Source organism: Mus caroli, chromosome 11 (assembly GCF_900094665.2).
Source record: "Mus caroli chromosome 11, CAROLI_EIJ_v1.1, whole genome shotgun sequence".
Taxonomy (NCBI): Eukaryota; Metazoa; Chordata; class Mammalia; order Rodentia; family Muridae; genus Mus; species Mus caroli.
This window is the reverse complement of record NC_034580.1, coordinates 102556704-102572286: the sequence shown is the minus strand read 5'-3', so window position 1 is coordinate 102572286 and position 15583 is coordinate 102556704. Positions and strand designations below refer to the sequence as shown.

Below are 15583 nucleotides of genomic sequence, written 5' to 3'. Positions count from 1 at the left end.
AAAAAAAAAAAAAAAAAAAAAGATGGGGAGGGAGGGAGAGGGGCTGGAGAGAGACTGCTCAGCGGTTAAGAACACAGTGGTTAAGATGTTCTTGCAGAGAGGATGGGATTCAGTTGCTAGCTCCTACATGGTGGCTTGCAGCCATTTTTAACTTCAGTTCCAGGGGATCTGACGCCCTCTTCTGGCCTCCAGAGGCACTAGAAATGCATATAATACACATATATACATGCAGACAAAGCATCCATACTATCTGGGGCAGACTGTCCTTACGCTCCTCATGGCCTTCACTGCTCATCTTGATTTGGGTTCCTGTCATCACCAGATCCATTGGAGAATCCAATTCTACTTACTATAGACGTTAAAACCGGCATCTTTGTGTGATGGGGTGGCCCTGGGTGGCCTGGGTCAAACCATGAAACATTCCCAGACTTCCATAACTGTCTTAGTTAGGGTTTCTAATCCTGGGATAAAAAATTATGACTAAAAGCAACTTGGGTAGGGGATGGTTTGCTTGGCTTATATCTCTTCATCACTGTTCCATCACTGAGGGAAGTCAGGGCAGGGCAGGAACCTGGAGGCAGGAGCTGATGCAGAAGCCATGGAGGAGTGTTGCTTACTGGCTTTTCCCTCATGTCTTGCTCAGCCTCTTTTCTTATAGGACCCAGACTACATGCCTAGGGTTGACACTAACCACAGTGGGCTGAGCACTCCACATCAATCATTAATCAAGAAAATTAATCAAGAAAATCTGATGGGATCATTGTTTCAACTGAGAGTCCCTCTTCCTAAAGGACTCTGGCTTGTGCCATGTTGATTCTAAAACTTATCCAGCATAATCATCTTCTCTGTGAAATGAGGGGATGGACTGGATTCCTGGTTAGATTGCCCGATCCACTCCCAGCCCTGAGGACTCCAGTTTGAGGGTCAGTCTGTGGGTGCTGTGATTGTGCCGCACAGGTCCTGCCCCTAGGGTCTCTCTCACTCCCTCGGCATCCTGGACTGATCAGAACAGAGACAGCTGAGAGAGAAAATCCAGAAATACCCTGTGTGTGCGCAGAGGGTGACAGAAGGTGCGCGTGTGCAGCTGGCGGCTGACTGGGTGTAGGGAAGGCTCTTAGCGGCCGCTCCCCTCACAGTCTTTGCTATATCTTCAGTGGCACCCCAGGGCAGGCTGTTTGGGGAAATGGCTCATAGGGCGGAGTTTTGGCTCTGAAACCCCCTTTCCCCTGAGAGATTCAAAGGAAGGTCACTCCCCTAGATAAGCAGAAGGGCTTAGGCAGGACAGCCTCCAAGGAGCAGGTTCCCCTCCCACCCACCCCTTACCCCCACCCCACCCCCACCCCCGGGAATGGGCCCTTGGAGAGATTTGGGGGAGCTTGACAAAGAAGCAGGAGGGAGTTTGAAAGCTATGAGAGGTGCGTGCTGTTTGCAATCTTTAGATGCTAAGCTGACCTTCTTTTTCTGTATTGTTATAACATGTACATAAAACTTAATGTTTTAACCATTTCCGAATAGTCAAGTGGCAAATGTGGTGTCCTTTACATCCTTTGATACTGTCGGGCAGCCAGAGTTCCCACCACCCATTTCCAGAATCTCCGTCTTCCCAGGCCCTTAACCAATAACTCCATCCCCACCCGCTGCCTGCCCCAGCCATTGGTCATCACCATTCTGTGAATTTGGCCCCACCACATCCTGTCTGTGAATTTAGCCACGCTCAGCCTTTTCTCATGTCAAAGGAAGAAACTGAACCAGTGGGTTTGAGCTCTCTTTTAATCGAAACTCTTCAAGAGTCCCAGGGTTGCACTGGCAAGAAGGTCAGCGGGTCAAGGCATTGTCACCAAGCCTGACAGCCTGAGTTCAAACCCTGTGACTCACATAGTGGAAGGAGGGGCTGAACCCCGAAAGTTGCCCTCTGACCTCCAGATGAGCACGGTAGCACATGCACCTCACCACCCAGATTAAGTAAATAACTGGAATAAAAATAAATAAATAAATGCGCACCTGGCAGTGGTGACACATACCTGTGATACCAGTGTTCCTGAGGCAGAGGCACGCAGAACTCTGGGTTTGAGACCAGCCTGGAATATAGACAGCCATAGCTACACAGAGGAATCCAGCCTTGAAAAAACAAAACAAAAAGAGATAAAAATTTTAAAAAGATTAAATAAGACAGGCATGGTAGAGCTCACCTCTAATTCCAGTACACAGGAGGTGCATCTTTGTGGGTTCAAGTCTAGCCTGGTCTATAAAAACATTTCAGACCAGTCAGAGAAACTAAGCCAAACCAGTTAATTAATTAATTAATTAATTAATAAAAATTGTTTCGGGTTCCCGGCATTTGGAAATAGAGAACATCTTCTCAGCCCTGGCCCCTCTAGCTCTGTCTGCCTGGACACGTGGGGTGTAGTCACTTTAAGGGTTAACCCAAGTCTAATCCTCAACTCACCCTCATCTCTCTGTCAACACTCAGAGTCTATAGATATTTACAGAACTTCCTGGATCTCAGGGTCTGCCTGTCTTCATTTCTCCAGAGTTCGCACTGGCCAGGATCCAGCCTGGACATTTTTCTGTGCCATTGTAATGGAAAGCTCCATAGCTGGGCCCCCTGATGTTGGCTCTGGTCTCGTCAGACAGATGGACAGAGTGACCCTGGCATAGGAACTACTATAAAATAGGCAGAAATACACTACAGTGAATCTTGGGAGGGTAAGGGCTGTGATGGGTTTTGTAACTCAAACATTCAGAGCCCCCCTCAGGGTCTGCTAAGTCTCTCTGCAGCCCACTAACACCAGCTTGCCCTAGCAATGGACTCTTAGGTAAGAACCTCTTAGGCAGAGGCAGGCGGATCCCTGAGTTCAAGGCTAGGCTGGTTTACAGAGGGAGTTCCAGGGCAGCCAGGGCTATACGGAGAAACCCTGTCTTGGAGAAATACAAACAACCACAAATAACAAAACAAAAAGAACACCTCGAGACCTTTGAACTTTGTCCTTTCCTGTTGCTGCGTGAGGCGCTAATGCCACCATCCCCTGGCTGATTGTGAGGGGTGAGGGGAAGGCAGGCATTCTCAGAACTAACAAAGTAGAGATAAACAAACTGTATGCCTGTGATTCAAGGAGGAAACTATGCTTTCCAGGAGGGGGAGTTCAAGGCCATCCTCAGGTAAATAGAAAGTTCAACTCCAACCCAGGCCTCTTGAGACCCTATTCAAAGGAGAGAGAGAGAGGGAGGGAGGGAGGGAGGGAGAGAGAGAGAGAGAGAGAGAGAGAGAGAGAGAGAGAGAGAGAGAGAGAGAGAGAGAGAGAGAGAGAGAGAGAGAGAGAGAAACGTTAAGTGTTTGTGTGTCTCTCAGGGCACAGCGGTGAACTGTAAGAGAGAGTAGGCCAGGTGGAGGCTGCATGCATTTCTGTCTGTCACTTAACTCCATTGACCTTAGACTTCATGAGGGATAATCTGTGATATGCCTGAGCTCTAGGGGGTTTCATTTCATGGTGGTGGCCTGCAGTGCTGGAGAGTCGGCTCGCAGGACCTCAGGCCTGCCAGTTAGATGTCCGTCCACTGAGTCACACCCCCAGCTCAGCACACATGCCCGGTTGCTACAACCTGGTGTAGGGAGAGCAGTCCTGATGAGTCTGGTGGGTAGGAGTCAGGGATGCTATGAAACATCTCGTGGTACAGTCAGTCTCTGTCAAGAGTTCCCAGCCCAGAATGTCAGCAGGGTGAACACAGAGAAGCCCTGGCTTAGAGGACACCAGCTTCTATGCCTGTCCACTAGGAGAGCTCCCTCAGACACCAGCTCTTGCTTTCTCTGTGTCCACCTCAGGAGCTGACCAGGGCACCTGGTCGCACCCACACCTCTGGCCTGTAAAGGAAACCAAGTCTGGCTGTCAGCCCCAGCTCTGTGTCAGTTGGGCACCCCCACTCCCCACCCAAGCATCAACCACTCCACCCCTCTTCACCCTTGCTTTCTCTTTGTGTGGAATTCAAACTTCCAGGATCTTTTTCTTTCATCTTTTCCAGTTCCTCCCCACCCCATCTCCTTTTCTTTCCTTTTCTTTAAGACAGTTTAATTAACCTCCAACTCACAACCCTCCTGTGGCAGCCTCTCAAATGGTGTCGTTACAGTTGTGTGCCACCAGACCCAGCCCAGGATGTGTGAATGGGGCTGGGGGCGGTGGGAAGCGAGTGGGCAGAAATCCTCATCTTTCTCACACTCCTTACTGCCTCTTACCAAGAGGATAGCCATGACAGGAAATGCCATCAAGAAAGAACCTGACCTGGACATCATGGCATTTGAAAGGCTGAGGCAGGAGGATTGCTGCAAGTCTGAGGCTAGACTGGGCCAGGATTAGACCCTACATCAATTTAAATTAAGGAGAAGAGGCCTCTCAGCAGGAAGCCACCTTGTCTAAGGGTGGAACACTCTCTGGTCTCTGAGCCCTGGGCTTCATCTTGCCCTCCCTCCCCCTGCACCTCCTCCCCCACTCCTAGAACTCTGAGCAATAAACTTCTGTTGTTTTTACATTTAAAAAGGAAAAAAAATAGGAGCAGGGGTGGGGATGGGGTCCTGGCTAAGTTCTCTCTGAAGGGAGAGAAGAACACTTGAAAGTTGGTTCCCACCCATCCTGTGTGGCCCAAAGCCAGCTGGGCCAGCAGGTACTGCCAGGGTGGCACTTCCTGCCTGAACACGCAGGAGGGGAAAGTACCTTACACCGTGCCCCATCATGTAACATTACCCACCAAAGAAACAGTCCCCAAGTGGGCCCAGACTTGCCTGCCATCAGTCTTGCCTTCTCCCATGCAGAGTTTTGTTGTTGTTGTTGTTGTTTTGGTTTGGTTTGGTTTGGTTTTGGTTTTTCGAGACAGGGTTTCTCTGTGTAGCCCTGGCTGTCCTGGAACTCACTTTGTAGACCAGGCTGGCCTTGAACTCAGAAATCTGCCTGCCTCTGCCGGCCCAGTGCTGGGATTAAAGCCGTGCGTGCACCACCATGCCCGGCTGCCATGCAGAGTTTTAATATGTCGGTCGTGTTTTGTTTCTGCTTCCGAAGAACGCGGGTAGCTGGGTGTGGGAGGCTGGAGCATGGGGTTCCTTCTTCCCTGTGGAGACCTGGGCCCAGAGGAGCTGTCATGGCCTCCCTCGGTGTGTAGAGGCTGACAGAGTGGCTGCTCGGTGCCTGGGCTGATGTATAAATTTTTCAAGAGGCCAACTGCCATTGTCCCAGCTAGAATAGAAGAGGGGCCCCTTTGGGACAGCAGTTCCTGTTCCCTCCAACTAGGAACAATGGAATATTATATGACAGGGTTTGAAGGGCAGGTAGACTTGGGGAAAGCAGGTTTTTATTTGTTTGTTGTTTTGTGACAGAGCCTGGAACTCTTGGTAATCCCCCTGCCTTGCAGCTTGAGTGCTGGATTTACAGAGAGCTACCATACAAGGCTCAAAGGGTTTTTTCTTTGTTTGTTTCTTAGGATTTTTTTTGGTTTTGCCTTCTATCTTTCTCTCTCTTTCTCCCCCTTTTCCACCTCTTCTTCCTCTACGTCTCTGCCTGTCTGTCTGTTTCTCTCTCTCTGAGGATGACCTTGAACTCCCGGTCCTCCCGCCTCCACCTAACACCAGGCTTTACAAGCCCCGTGCTGCCACACCAATTTCTATGATACTGGGGGTCAGTCAGCTCCAGGGCTCCACGTGTTCCAGGCAAGCACGTAACCAGCTGGCCTGCACCCTTGTTCTTGGCTTTCTCGCCATGACCTTTAGCATCTGTAAGAGCAGCCACCAACCCCTAACCCCCCACCCTGTCCCCACCCCTGCCCTGCCCCCCAGCACATGGGAACTTTTTTCCCAGAGAGCACATGAGGTATTCATTGCTGCTGTTTCCACCAGACCTGGAGAATTAGCCCCAACACAGAGTCAGTCGCTGGGATGGGCGGGAGAGTCTGGCCCAGTGCGAAGAGGCAAATCCTACCCCGGCCTCCCATCTGGTGGTGAGGCTCCTCTCCCAGTGATGTGATCCTTCCATGCAGAGCTTCCTGCTCTCTCACTCTCTCCACTTCCAGGCTTTTGTCAGAGGCCACGGGCATAACAACGGTGGCCTGGCAGGGCAGCCGGGCACGGTGTGCATTCTGACAAAAGGATTCGTCAACATGAGCCTCATATGGGAAAGGGAAATTGCAGGCTCTGCTCTTAGGCAGTTTGGCCATGGATGCCAAGAGCCTGAGTTATCCTCCTCCTCCTCCTCTTCTTCTTCCTCTTCCTCCTCTTCTTTCTCCTCTTCCTCCTCCTCTTCTTCTTTCTCCTCTTCTCCTCCTCTTCCTCTTCCACCTCCTCCCCTTCCATCCTTACTCCCAGGAATGGGCAGACAGTGTAAAATCAACTGTGAGAATAGATTTGCTGCCAAAGATATTGGCAACATTATTTACTTAAGACAGCAAACTCATAGACAGAACCTCTTTTGTTTTTAAGTTTTGTTTATGTGTATGGGGGCTCTGACTGTGTGCACGTCTGTGTAGCATGTGTGTGCCTGGTACCGGAGGAAGCCAGCAGAAGGTATAAGATGCCTGCCCTAAGACTAAAATTATAGACAGTTGTGAACCACCATGTAGGTACTGGAAATCGACTCTGGGACCTCTGGAAGGGTAGCCAGTGTCCTTAACCACTAAGCGATCTCTCCAGCCCCAGAACTTAGCTTTTTAAAGTTAGGAACCTGGTTAAGCAATCAGCTGTGTAGCCACTTAACTTGACAGTGTAGCTACCTGGGCAGTTTTGCATTTAAGAAAGGCCATGAGCCAGGTGTGGTGGCGCACGCCTTTAATCCCAGCACTTGGGAGGCAGAGGCAGGCGGATTTCTGAGTTCAAGGCCAGCCTGGTCTACAGAGTGAGTTCCAGGACAACCAGGGCTACACAGAGAAACCCTGTCTCGAAAAAAAAAAAAAAAAAAAAGGAAAGAAAAAGAAAGGTCATGAAAGTTCTTACAAAACCACACTGCACGAAAGGACAGGGTAGAACACGTCACGGGCCTACCACCCTAACTTCCCTTGACCCTCCCCAACAGTCCACTCAGAACACTGCTAGGGGACAGTGGAAGGGACCAAAAGTGGGTGGAGGGTGGGAGCAGAGATCACTTTTATTTGCAACTTTCTAATTTCCTGTTATTTTCTATTTTTCTCTACTAATTAAAACTCTTTAAAATGCCACACAAGAAGCTGCGCTTCTTCGATCCCAGCACTCTGGAGGCAGAGGCAGGTGGATTTCTGGGAGTTTGGGGATACCTTGAGGATACATCCAGGGCTACATAAAGAGCTCCTGTATTTAAGAAAAGCCACAGTGGGGGTGTAGTTGGTAGAATGCTTGCTTAGCATGCACTGGGTCCTGGACTTCATTCTTAGCACCCCATGAACTGTGTGTGGTGGTTCATGCCTATAATTGGGAAATGGAAGGCTCAGAAACTCAAGGTTATCCTGGACTACATAGTAAGTTAAAGGGCTAGCCTGGCCTACATGAAGCCCTAATTTAAAAAAAAAAAAAAATCAAAGCTAGCACACAAAAAGGTCAAATGAAGTTCCAGGGACTCTACATGCCTATCTCATGGCTGAGAAGATCCCAGGGACTCGCCTAGAGACAAAAGGCCATCAGTAGAAAAGGCCCTTATACACTAGTGTTCTGTCCCATCCCCAACCCTCCTCTATATCATCCCTTTGCCATTTGCCACACTGCACAATTCCAGCAGCAGATCCAGTGTGAAGCTGCCCCACCTCGCACACTCACCATTGTACTGTCTTTGTTTTGCAGATCTCATGGAAAACAGATACTCTGTAAGTACACACGTCACACACACTACGTTAAAAATACACCCATGAAGCTTGGTAGTAGCTCATACCTGAATCACCACACTGAGGAGTGTTGTTGACGTTTGAGGCCTTCCTTGGCTATAGAATTCCCTTTCAGGACTGCAGTATGTGACTGGGTTTTGTTGCTGTTGCTTTACAAAGGTGTTCTATAGAACAACGAACTATTTCCCAATTTGTCCAGGGTCTGCTTTCTACTGATTCTCGCCAGCACCTTGTTCTAACCTGGCCTATTTTAGACCAGGAACCGTGGCATCCTCTGGCAGTCTAAGCCAGTTCCAGTACTAATTAATTCTCTCTTCCTGTCTATACCATTACAGCTCAGTCTATATAGGGAGAGAGACCCTGGGAATCCTCCCATGTAGTTGGGAGTCTTTCTGCTCTTTTAGTAAGAGTCTCGGGCATAGTGAGTGACACACGCTTGAGAGAGGAGCTTGTGTGCAAGACCAGTTTGGACTGCATACTAAGTCCCTAGTGAGAGAGGGAAGGGGAGAGGAAAAGGAAGGAGGAAGGAGAAGGGAAGAGAGATGAAGAGAGGAGGGGTAGGGAGATAGGGGAGTTGGCCACTTACTTACACAAGGATCTGGGTTTAATCCTAGAACCCAAAGTGAAAAATTCAGTTGTAGCGACAAACATGTGAGATCCCAGTCCTGGGGAGGTGAGGACAGGTCTCTGCAGTCCTGGGGAGGTGAGGACAGGTCTCTGCAGTCCTGGGGAGGTGAGGACAGGTCTCTGCAGTCCTAGGGAGGTGAGGACAGGTCTCTGGGGCTTGCCAACCTACATGGTGAGCCTAAGGCTAACAAGAGACCCTGTTGAAAGAAGGGAAGGAAGGAAGAAAGGAAAGGAAAGGAAAGGAAAGGAAAGGAAAGGAAAGGAAAGGAAAGGAAAGGAAAGGAAAGGAAAGGAAAAAGATGAATGGTTCTTAAGGAATGACGTCTGAGATTGCCATCTGGCTTCTATACGCACGTAGACACACTCACAAAGGAACATTCACACACAGGCATGTGCACGCACACACACACACACACACTCACACACACACACACAAAAGGATGTACAATAAACTCAGGAGGGAGGGAGGGAAGGGGTTTAAGTTCAACCCATTCATAACCCACTGCCTTCCGGTTCCCAGCCTGTCTGTGGGCACCCAGCAGCACAGGGGTTAACAGGGCAGCTATTATCTTCAAAAATGAGGAACTGGCTTCTGAACTGGTCTTTTGGGTCTGGGAGAAACTTCCAGCAAGACTTCTCTATAGCCTTCAGTGGGGCCCTGGCTTCCTTTGTTTTGCTGGGTCTGAATTCTTGTTAAACAGAGTTTATTATGCTCTGGACAGACAGGAAGGCGCTGACATTCTCTGTAGGGATGAAGGCTGTCTGCTTAAGAAGAGGAACGAGGTGGACAGCTTCCCTAGCCTGCACCCACCCAGGCTGCTGGGAGCAGTGTTGTATCGGAAGGGGCAAGGGAGCCTATTTCATAGACGAAGAAATGGGGGGCCTGCCTTGCAAAAACATCAAGAATCCCTGAGAAGCCGAAACAGAGGCCACGTCTCCAAAAGCCCTGGCCTGGGCTTTGTCCTCAGTGTTAAGAAGTGACACAAGCCAGGCTTGGTGGTGCTTAGAGTGAAGGAGGCAGAGGTAGTAAATGATCTCTGTGAGTTCAAGGCCAGTCCTTTAACCCTGAGTTCCAAGACAGTCAGGGCTCTGTTACACAGAGAAACCTTGTCTCAAAAGGAAAAAAAAAGTGACTGTTTCCCAAGAGGTGAGAATAATGACAAGCTTGCTTCACAGGCAGAGTAGGACCCTGATTAAAAAAAAAAAGTTCTCTGGCTGTTCCCATGGCCGTATGTATCTGTGGCCACCCAAGGCAGGGCAGCAGGCCAGCCATCGGAACTTTGCCGAACCAACCTAGTTACTTTGTCTTCCACCCAAAGGGGCTCTCTGGACAAAGGCTCTGAACTCCAGGCCAGTAGCAGAATGGCTTTCCCTCAGCCCCCAAAGTCTACTCTGGTTGCAGGGTGCTCCCAGTACTTGGGCTAGCCCTACCTCCAAAATAATAAAACCATCTGGCAGGAACTCAGGGCTTCCCAGTCGTTGAGAAGTGAATTTTGAATCTTGAAGCAAATAACTTTTGTTTATGAAAGAAGCATGCATCGCTTCCCTAATAACCAGCCAGTGTGGGTCAGAAGAAAATGAACACTGAATTGCTCAGCAGGGAAATGGGAGGGGCTTCCTTCCTGAAATCAAACCTGGCAATCATTCCTGGCTTGTTTAATGGCCTGAGGAAATATCTGGACAATGAGACAGCCACTTAGCCAGCTACGAGCTTGGTATTGTTTGACTTGCTCCAATGGCACAGGCTGGCTTCACTTTTTCCTCTTGCCATTTTTCGCCTTGTTTATAAACCGGGTTTGTGGCCCATGCAGACAGATAACGTGGAAGAGAACACCCTGTGCTTAAAAGAAAGAGCTCGAATCTGGACCTGTGTGGAGGTCTCCAGATCGTGGGCAGAACCCCTGACTCTTACCGGTTGGGGACAAGACACTGTCCGTGACGGGGTCCCTTCCCCCCTCCCCAGGACCAGCAGGGAGATGAGTTGTCATAGGACCTGCTCAGGAGCGGGGCTGAGGCTGTTGCTGAAGGATGGGGTCCCAATTCTACAATCTTCTTGTGGGTGACTTCCTCAAACCTAAGCAGCACTGCCTGTTAAAGTAGAGATGGTGATGGTAGTGGTGATGCGGATATGGTGGTGATCATTGTAATGAGGATGGCGGTGGTGACGAGGGTGACAGTGATGGCGATGGTGGTGATAGTGAAAATAACGAAGCAACATCTGCCCACTGGGATTTTCTCAAGGGTTAAATGAGACTCTGCAGATTCAAGCCATCACAAAAAAGCCACTTGTCTCCTTTAAAGATCTTTTCCTCAAGCTCTCTGGTAACAGTGGAGACGGTTAAGAGATTTACTTTATTGGCTCTGAAATGCAAAACACACATACACACACACACACACACACACACACACACACACACGAAACACACTCAAAGCCTAGGATTCATCAAAGCCAAAGCTTGACTTAGGCCTAGGAGAACCATATACAAAATTATCCTAACTAGCTGCTTAGTCTGTATGTAAGGTTCTGACTTCTCGTCAGTTACCACTTTTATAAAAAGTGTGTGTGTGTGTGTGTGTATGTGTGATATGCAGTCAGGATAATGTCTGAGAGTCCATCTCCCCCTCCTGTGGGCTTCAAGGTTAGAACTTCAGGCTTGTGCACTCTTGCCTGCGGAGTCATCTCTCCCAGCCCCATTTCCATGATCTGCAAACAGGGTGACTTCTCACCTGGATTTTGCAGGGATTAAGAGAACACTCAGCTCGTTCCTGATAGGCTGGAAGTGCTCACCCTGAGAACTCTTTAGAAGTAGGAGTCAGGGACCCGGGCAAGGAGGTGGAGTCAGAAAGGTCTTTGGGGTTACTGGGGGGGGGGGGCGGCACAAGCTGAGCAGAAGCAGGGCAGATCCAGAGCTGACAGTTGGCTTCTGACTAAAGCATAGCAAGTCCGCTCCTCACTGAGGGTGTGTTAACCTTCACTTTTAAGTCCCCAGGCCCTGCTGATGGACTAGCCCTTCCTGTCTGTGAGCTTGGTCCTGTTATCCAGTGCTGTTTGCCTTAAGAGAGGGAGAACAGAGGCGTCTAGGGAGAGACTTGGTCTGGGACCTGCAGAAAGGCTAGATAGACACGAGGATCCCAGCTCCCTGCCCTGGGAGAGCGGAGGAAACGGCAGGCAGCAGCTGCCAGCGCTGGCTAGCCTCCAGCGCTCTGGGCTCACACGGCTTGCTTGGCCCCATTGTGCAGTTCCATCTTGGCAAGGGAGGAGCCAGAGTCTTGCTCTCCTAGTTGGGCCTCTCAGGTCTGCATCCTGTACTAAAAGCCCCAGGCCCAGCCAAACAAAATGGAGAGTCCAGGAAGCCAGCCAGCCTGGCCACAGGTTCCCTACGACACCGGGCAACCTTTACGTCTTCTTTTGCCCCCACCTCTGTCAAGTTCCACTTACAGTAAGGTATCCTCTGTCCGCAGAGGGTTCTGAACGGTGGGCCTGTGTTTCCTGTTCTTCAGGGCTCTCCCTTTACAAGGCTCTCAGCTCCCGCATCTCCCAGCCTGCCCAGCTCCTCTGCTTGCAAATTTCTTTCTGCTTTACAAAATCTTAAAAGTCAGTTCAGGTCCCTTCTGAGTACTTCAGGAGTGTCCTGGTCAGAATGGGATGCGCCCATGCCTCCAAATTACTTCATCGAAATGTTGATCTGGAATTGATAAAGGGCAGGGAGGTGGCTCAGCCGGTAATCGCCTGTGTGGCAATTGTGAGGCTGTGAATTCAACCCCACAATCCACATAAAAGCCAGGCATTGGTAACCCCAGCATTCTTTGGTGGAGATGGGACATGGGGAACCCCTTGAAACTCTTGGGCCAACTAGCAACAGGGAACAATAAGAGATGTTGTCTCAGCCAGGCAGTGGTGGCTCACGCCTTTATCCTAGCGCTTGGAAGGCAGAGGCAGGCGGATTTCTGGGTTTGAGGCCAGCCTGGTCTACAGAGTGAGTTCCAGGACAGCCAGGGTTACACAGAGAAACCATGTCTTGACAAACGAGAGAGAGAGAGAGAGAGAGAGAGAGAGAGAGAGAGAGAGAGAGAGAGAGAGACCTTATCTCATCCAGAATGGAAGGTGAAAATACTTGAGGCTGTCCTGATTTCCACATGAACCCCATAGCACAGAACTGAATATACACACATTGTTCACACACACACACACACACACACACACACACACAAGCAAAATCATTGGTGGACTATGAAATCCTTGGGACAGAGTCTGTCCTCTTCGGGATAGAGATCTGTACTGGGTCAGATAAACGTCCAGAAGCCAGGAAGTGGGTGGGTGACTCAAACTACCATTTGGGGCTATTTTGGGGCTATTTTGAGACAGGTCACATATGAAGACAGCCCAGGTTAGCCCGAGGATTACTTTGAACTCTTGATGGCCCCAAGTGCTGGATTCTGAACATTTATCTCCACGCCTGGCTTTTTTTTTTTATTACAGTAGAACATACACAACCTAAAATTAACCAGTATATTATTGTAAAGTAGTATCGTTCAAGAGCTGGGGGATGGCTCAGAGATGGAGCAATGTCTCCCCCGGCACTTAAAAACAAAGACTTCAGTTGCACGAGTCACATTCATAATGTAACTGTCACTACAATGCACTCTCGATTTTTTCCCCTTAAATTCTTGTTACATGTTCGTTTGCGCACGCATGCAGGCATTCAACAGGCAGAGACAGCTTCTGGGAGCTGGTTCTTTTCCTTCAACCTCTGGATCTTGGGACTGAACTCAGTTTATCAGGCTTGGCAGTCAGCAAGCCTTTCTACTGAGCCATTTCACCAGCCCCCCAGAATGTTTTTTTAATAAAGGATTTGTGTGCCCACATGATTGTGTGGGGGGGACCATGAGGCAAAGAGGGTGCTAGCTGTTGCTTATGATTACCTTTGAAACAGGTTCTCTCACTGAACCTGGGGTACCTATATTCTCCACTAGGCTGGAAACCAGAAAGCCCTAACAGTCTGTGCTCCCCTCAGAGCTGGAATTCCAGGCCATGTAGATCAGGCTGGCCATAAACGCACAAAGATCTCCCTCTGCCAGCTGGATGCTGGGACTAAAGGTGTGCACCACCACACCCAGCCACATTTTTTAAGTTAACCAAGTTTTTAAGATGACCTAAGGACCTAAGATGGCCTGGTGACTCACGTCTACAATCCCAGCACTGAGAAAGCTAAGACCAAAGGACCACTGAGCTGGCCCAGGCTACAGAGTGAGTTTCTGGTTCAAAACACAAAACCAAAGCAGACTAGAGAAGGTGTCTGCTAGCCACAGGTCCAGAGGGAGTTAGGTGTAAGCTCTCTCATACCTGAGGGTTCCTTCCATTTGATCCCTGTGCCGCACCCATGGGACACCACACTGGGTGCACGTGGGTATCAAAGCAGTGACCTGATACTACAGCAAGAAGGTAGAGGTAGTGATGACAGCCTCTACAGAGCAATCATGGAGAGAAAAGAAGATGGGGTGGGAGAAGAAGCTGCCCTAGAAGATGGAGTCCCAAAGGATGGTGTCACAGCTCAGTGCTTTTGTATGTTTGAGTCAAGGTCCCCAGTATCCAGGATAACCTAGAACTGGACTTTGAAGTTGTGATCCTCCTGCCTCTACCTCCTGAGTACCGGGATTACAGACATGAATCATGTGTGGTGACAGTGATGCAGCCTAGACCTCTTGCATGCTAGGCAAGCATTACACCCAAGCACCGACATCCTCAGCCCCTTTGGCCGTTCTCATGTGCTGTACTGGTTCAATTTATGCCTCTCTCCTCCAGGGTGATCTCTAGTCCTCAGGTTGTAACCCTAACTCTTGTCTTCTGTCCTACAGAGAATGGAAGGCTCCCTTGATGGAACTTAAGACAGCCAAGGCAGGGGCACGTCCCTGGGAGGTCGTCCATGTCCCGAGAAGAGCAGCCGATTCCTGGATTGCAAGAGTCCTGTGCACGTATTTATGAGCCCGTCCCCACCGAAAGCAGTAATCCTTCAGGCCAAGCCATCCAATTTTAAACCCCGCTGCCTTGTTCATGTTGGGTATACAGAGACTCAGAGGCGCTATTTAATGGCCAGCCTGACCTGTCTTCCTTGTGTTTCGGGAGGTGAAAGGAGGTTCCAGGAGAATAATGCCCTGGAAAATTCTGAGGCTGAAATGTTGAGTCTCGGATAGTGCTTCTCCGTGGGTCCTCCTGCACAGAAGCCCCCTATTGCTCTGTTGTCAATCACTGGGTTAGTTTTTTGTTTTGTTTTGTTTTGTTTCTGTTGTTCTCTTCTTTCTGGGTTGATCTTAATCTTTGGAGGTATACAGTGCTGCTCAGGTTTCCCTGGTTCCCCTGTGTGGCCTCCCACACACACAAAGCGAACCAGCTGACTGGGAGCAATGCCCGTGGAATGGCCCGTCACTTGAAGACGGACCTCAAGCCGGCAATGGCAAGGCTAGAAAGTGGAGCGAGCACTTAAAGCCCACCTTGATCTTCCTTTCCACTCCATGCCGAAGGCCCAAAGAAGAGAAATGGCTGGCTACAGCAACTGTTATTTTTTTTTTTAATAGTAAAAGGAAATGTGTACTTTTCTCACTAATTTTTCTTTATTTATTCCCCGCTAAAGAAACAGTTTCCTAAGGTCTGAGCTGTTTCCCAGGGTGGGCTTGAGTGGGTGGGCAGGAGCTGCCGACATTTTGTGGACTACCATTACCTAACCCTCCTCGCCTTCTCAGTTTGCCTCAGCCACCCGGCTACAGGGCCCCTGAGGGGAGTTGTATTAAATAAAATTGATTTTTACTCTTCAGTTATCTGCATTCAAGTGTCATCTACTGGAACAGGGCACATGCCAATAAAATAAACGTAAGCCTAGGGACTCTCAGTGTGTCCAATGTCACAGAGAACCAAGCGGTTCTCTCTTGTCTCCGAGCGGAGTCTCACAGGGACCAACAGCCTGGGTAGCCGGAGCCTTTGCACTGTGCTAGGGTCCACCTCAGGTCCTCATGATGGTGAGGCAAGGGCTTCACCAACCTCCCTAGTCTCCAACCCCACCCCCACTCCCATCATGCTTGTTAAGTTTTTCGGGGGGGTTTGTTGTTGTTGTTTTTCGAGGCAAGGTTTCTCTGTATAGCC

General features: G+C 49.6%; 1 protein-coding gene across 1 annotated transcript in view; it reads left to right on the top strand.

Moving 5' to 3' along the window:
• Pecam1 (platelet and endothelial cell adhesion molecule 1) overlaps positions 1 to 15257 on the top strand; it is a 60025-nt gene extending 44768 nt beyond the window's left edge. The window contains exons 14-15 of the mRNA XM_029483560.1: positions 7781 to 7803; positions 14305 to 15257. Of these exons, the coding sequence (XP_029339420.1) occupies positions 7781 to 7803; positions 14305 to 14334 (53 nt within the window). The 3' untranslated portion in view covers positions 14335 to 15257. The remainder of the gene's footprint in view (positions 1 to 7780; positions 7804 to 14304) is intronic.
• Positions 15258 to 15583: the final 326 nt, after the last annotated feature.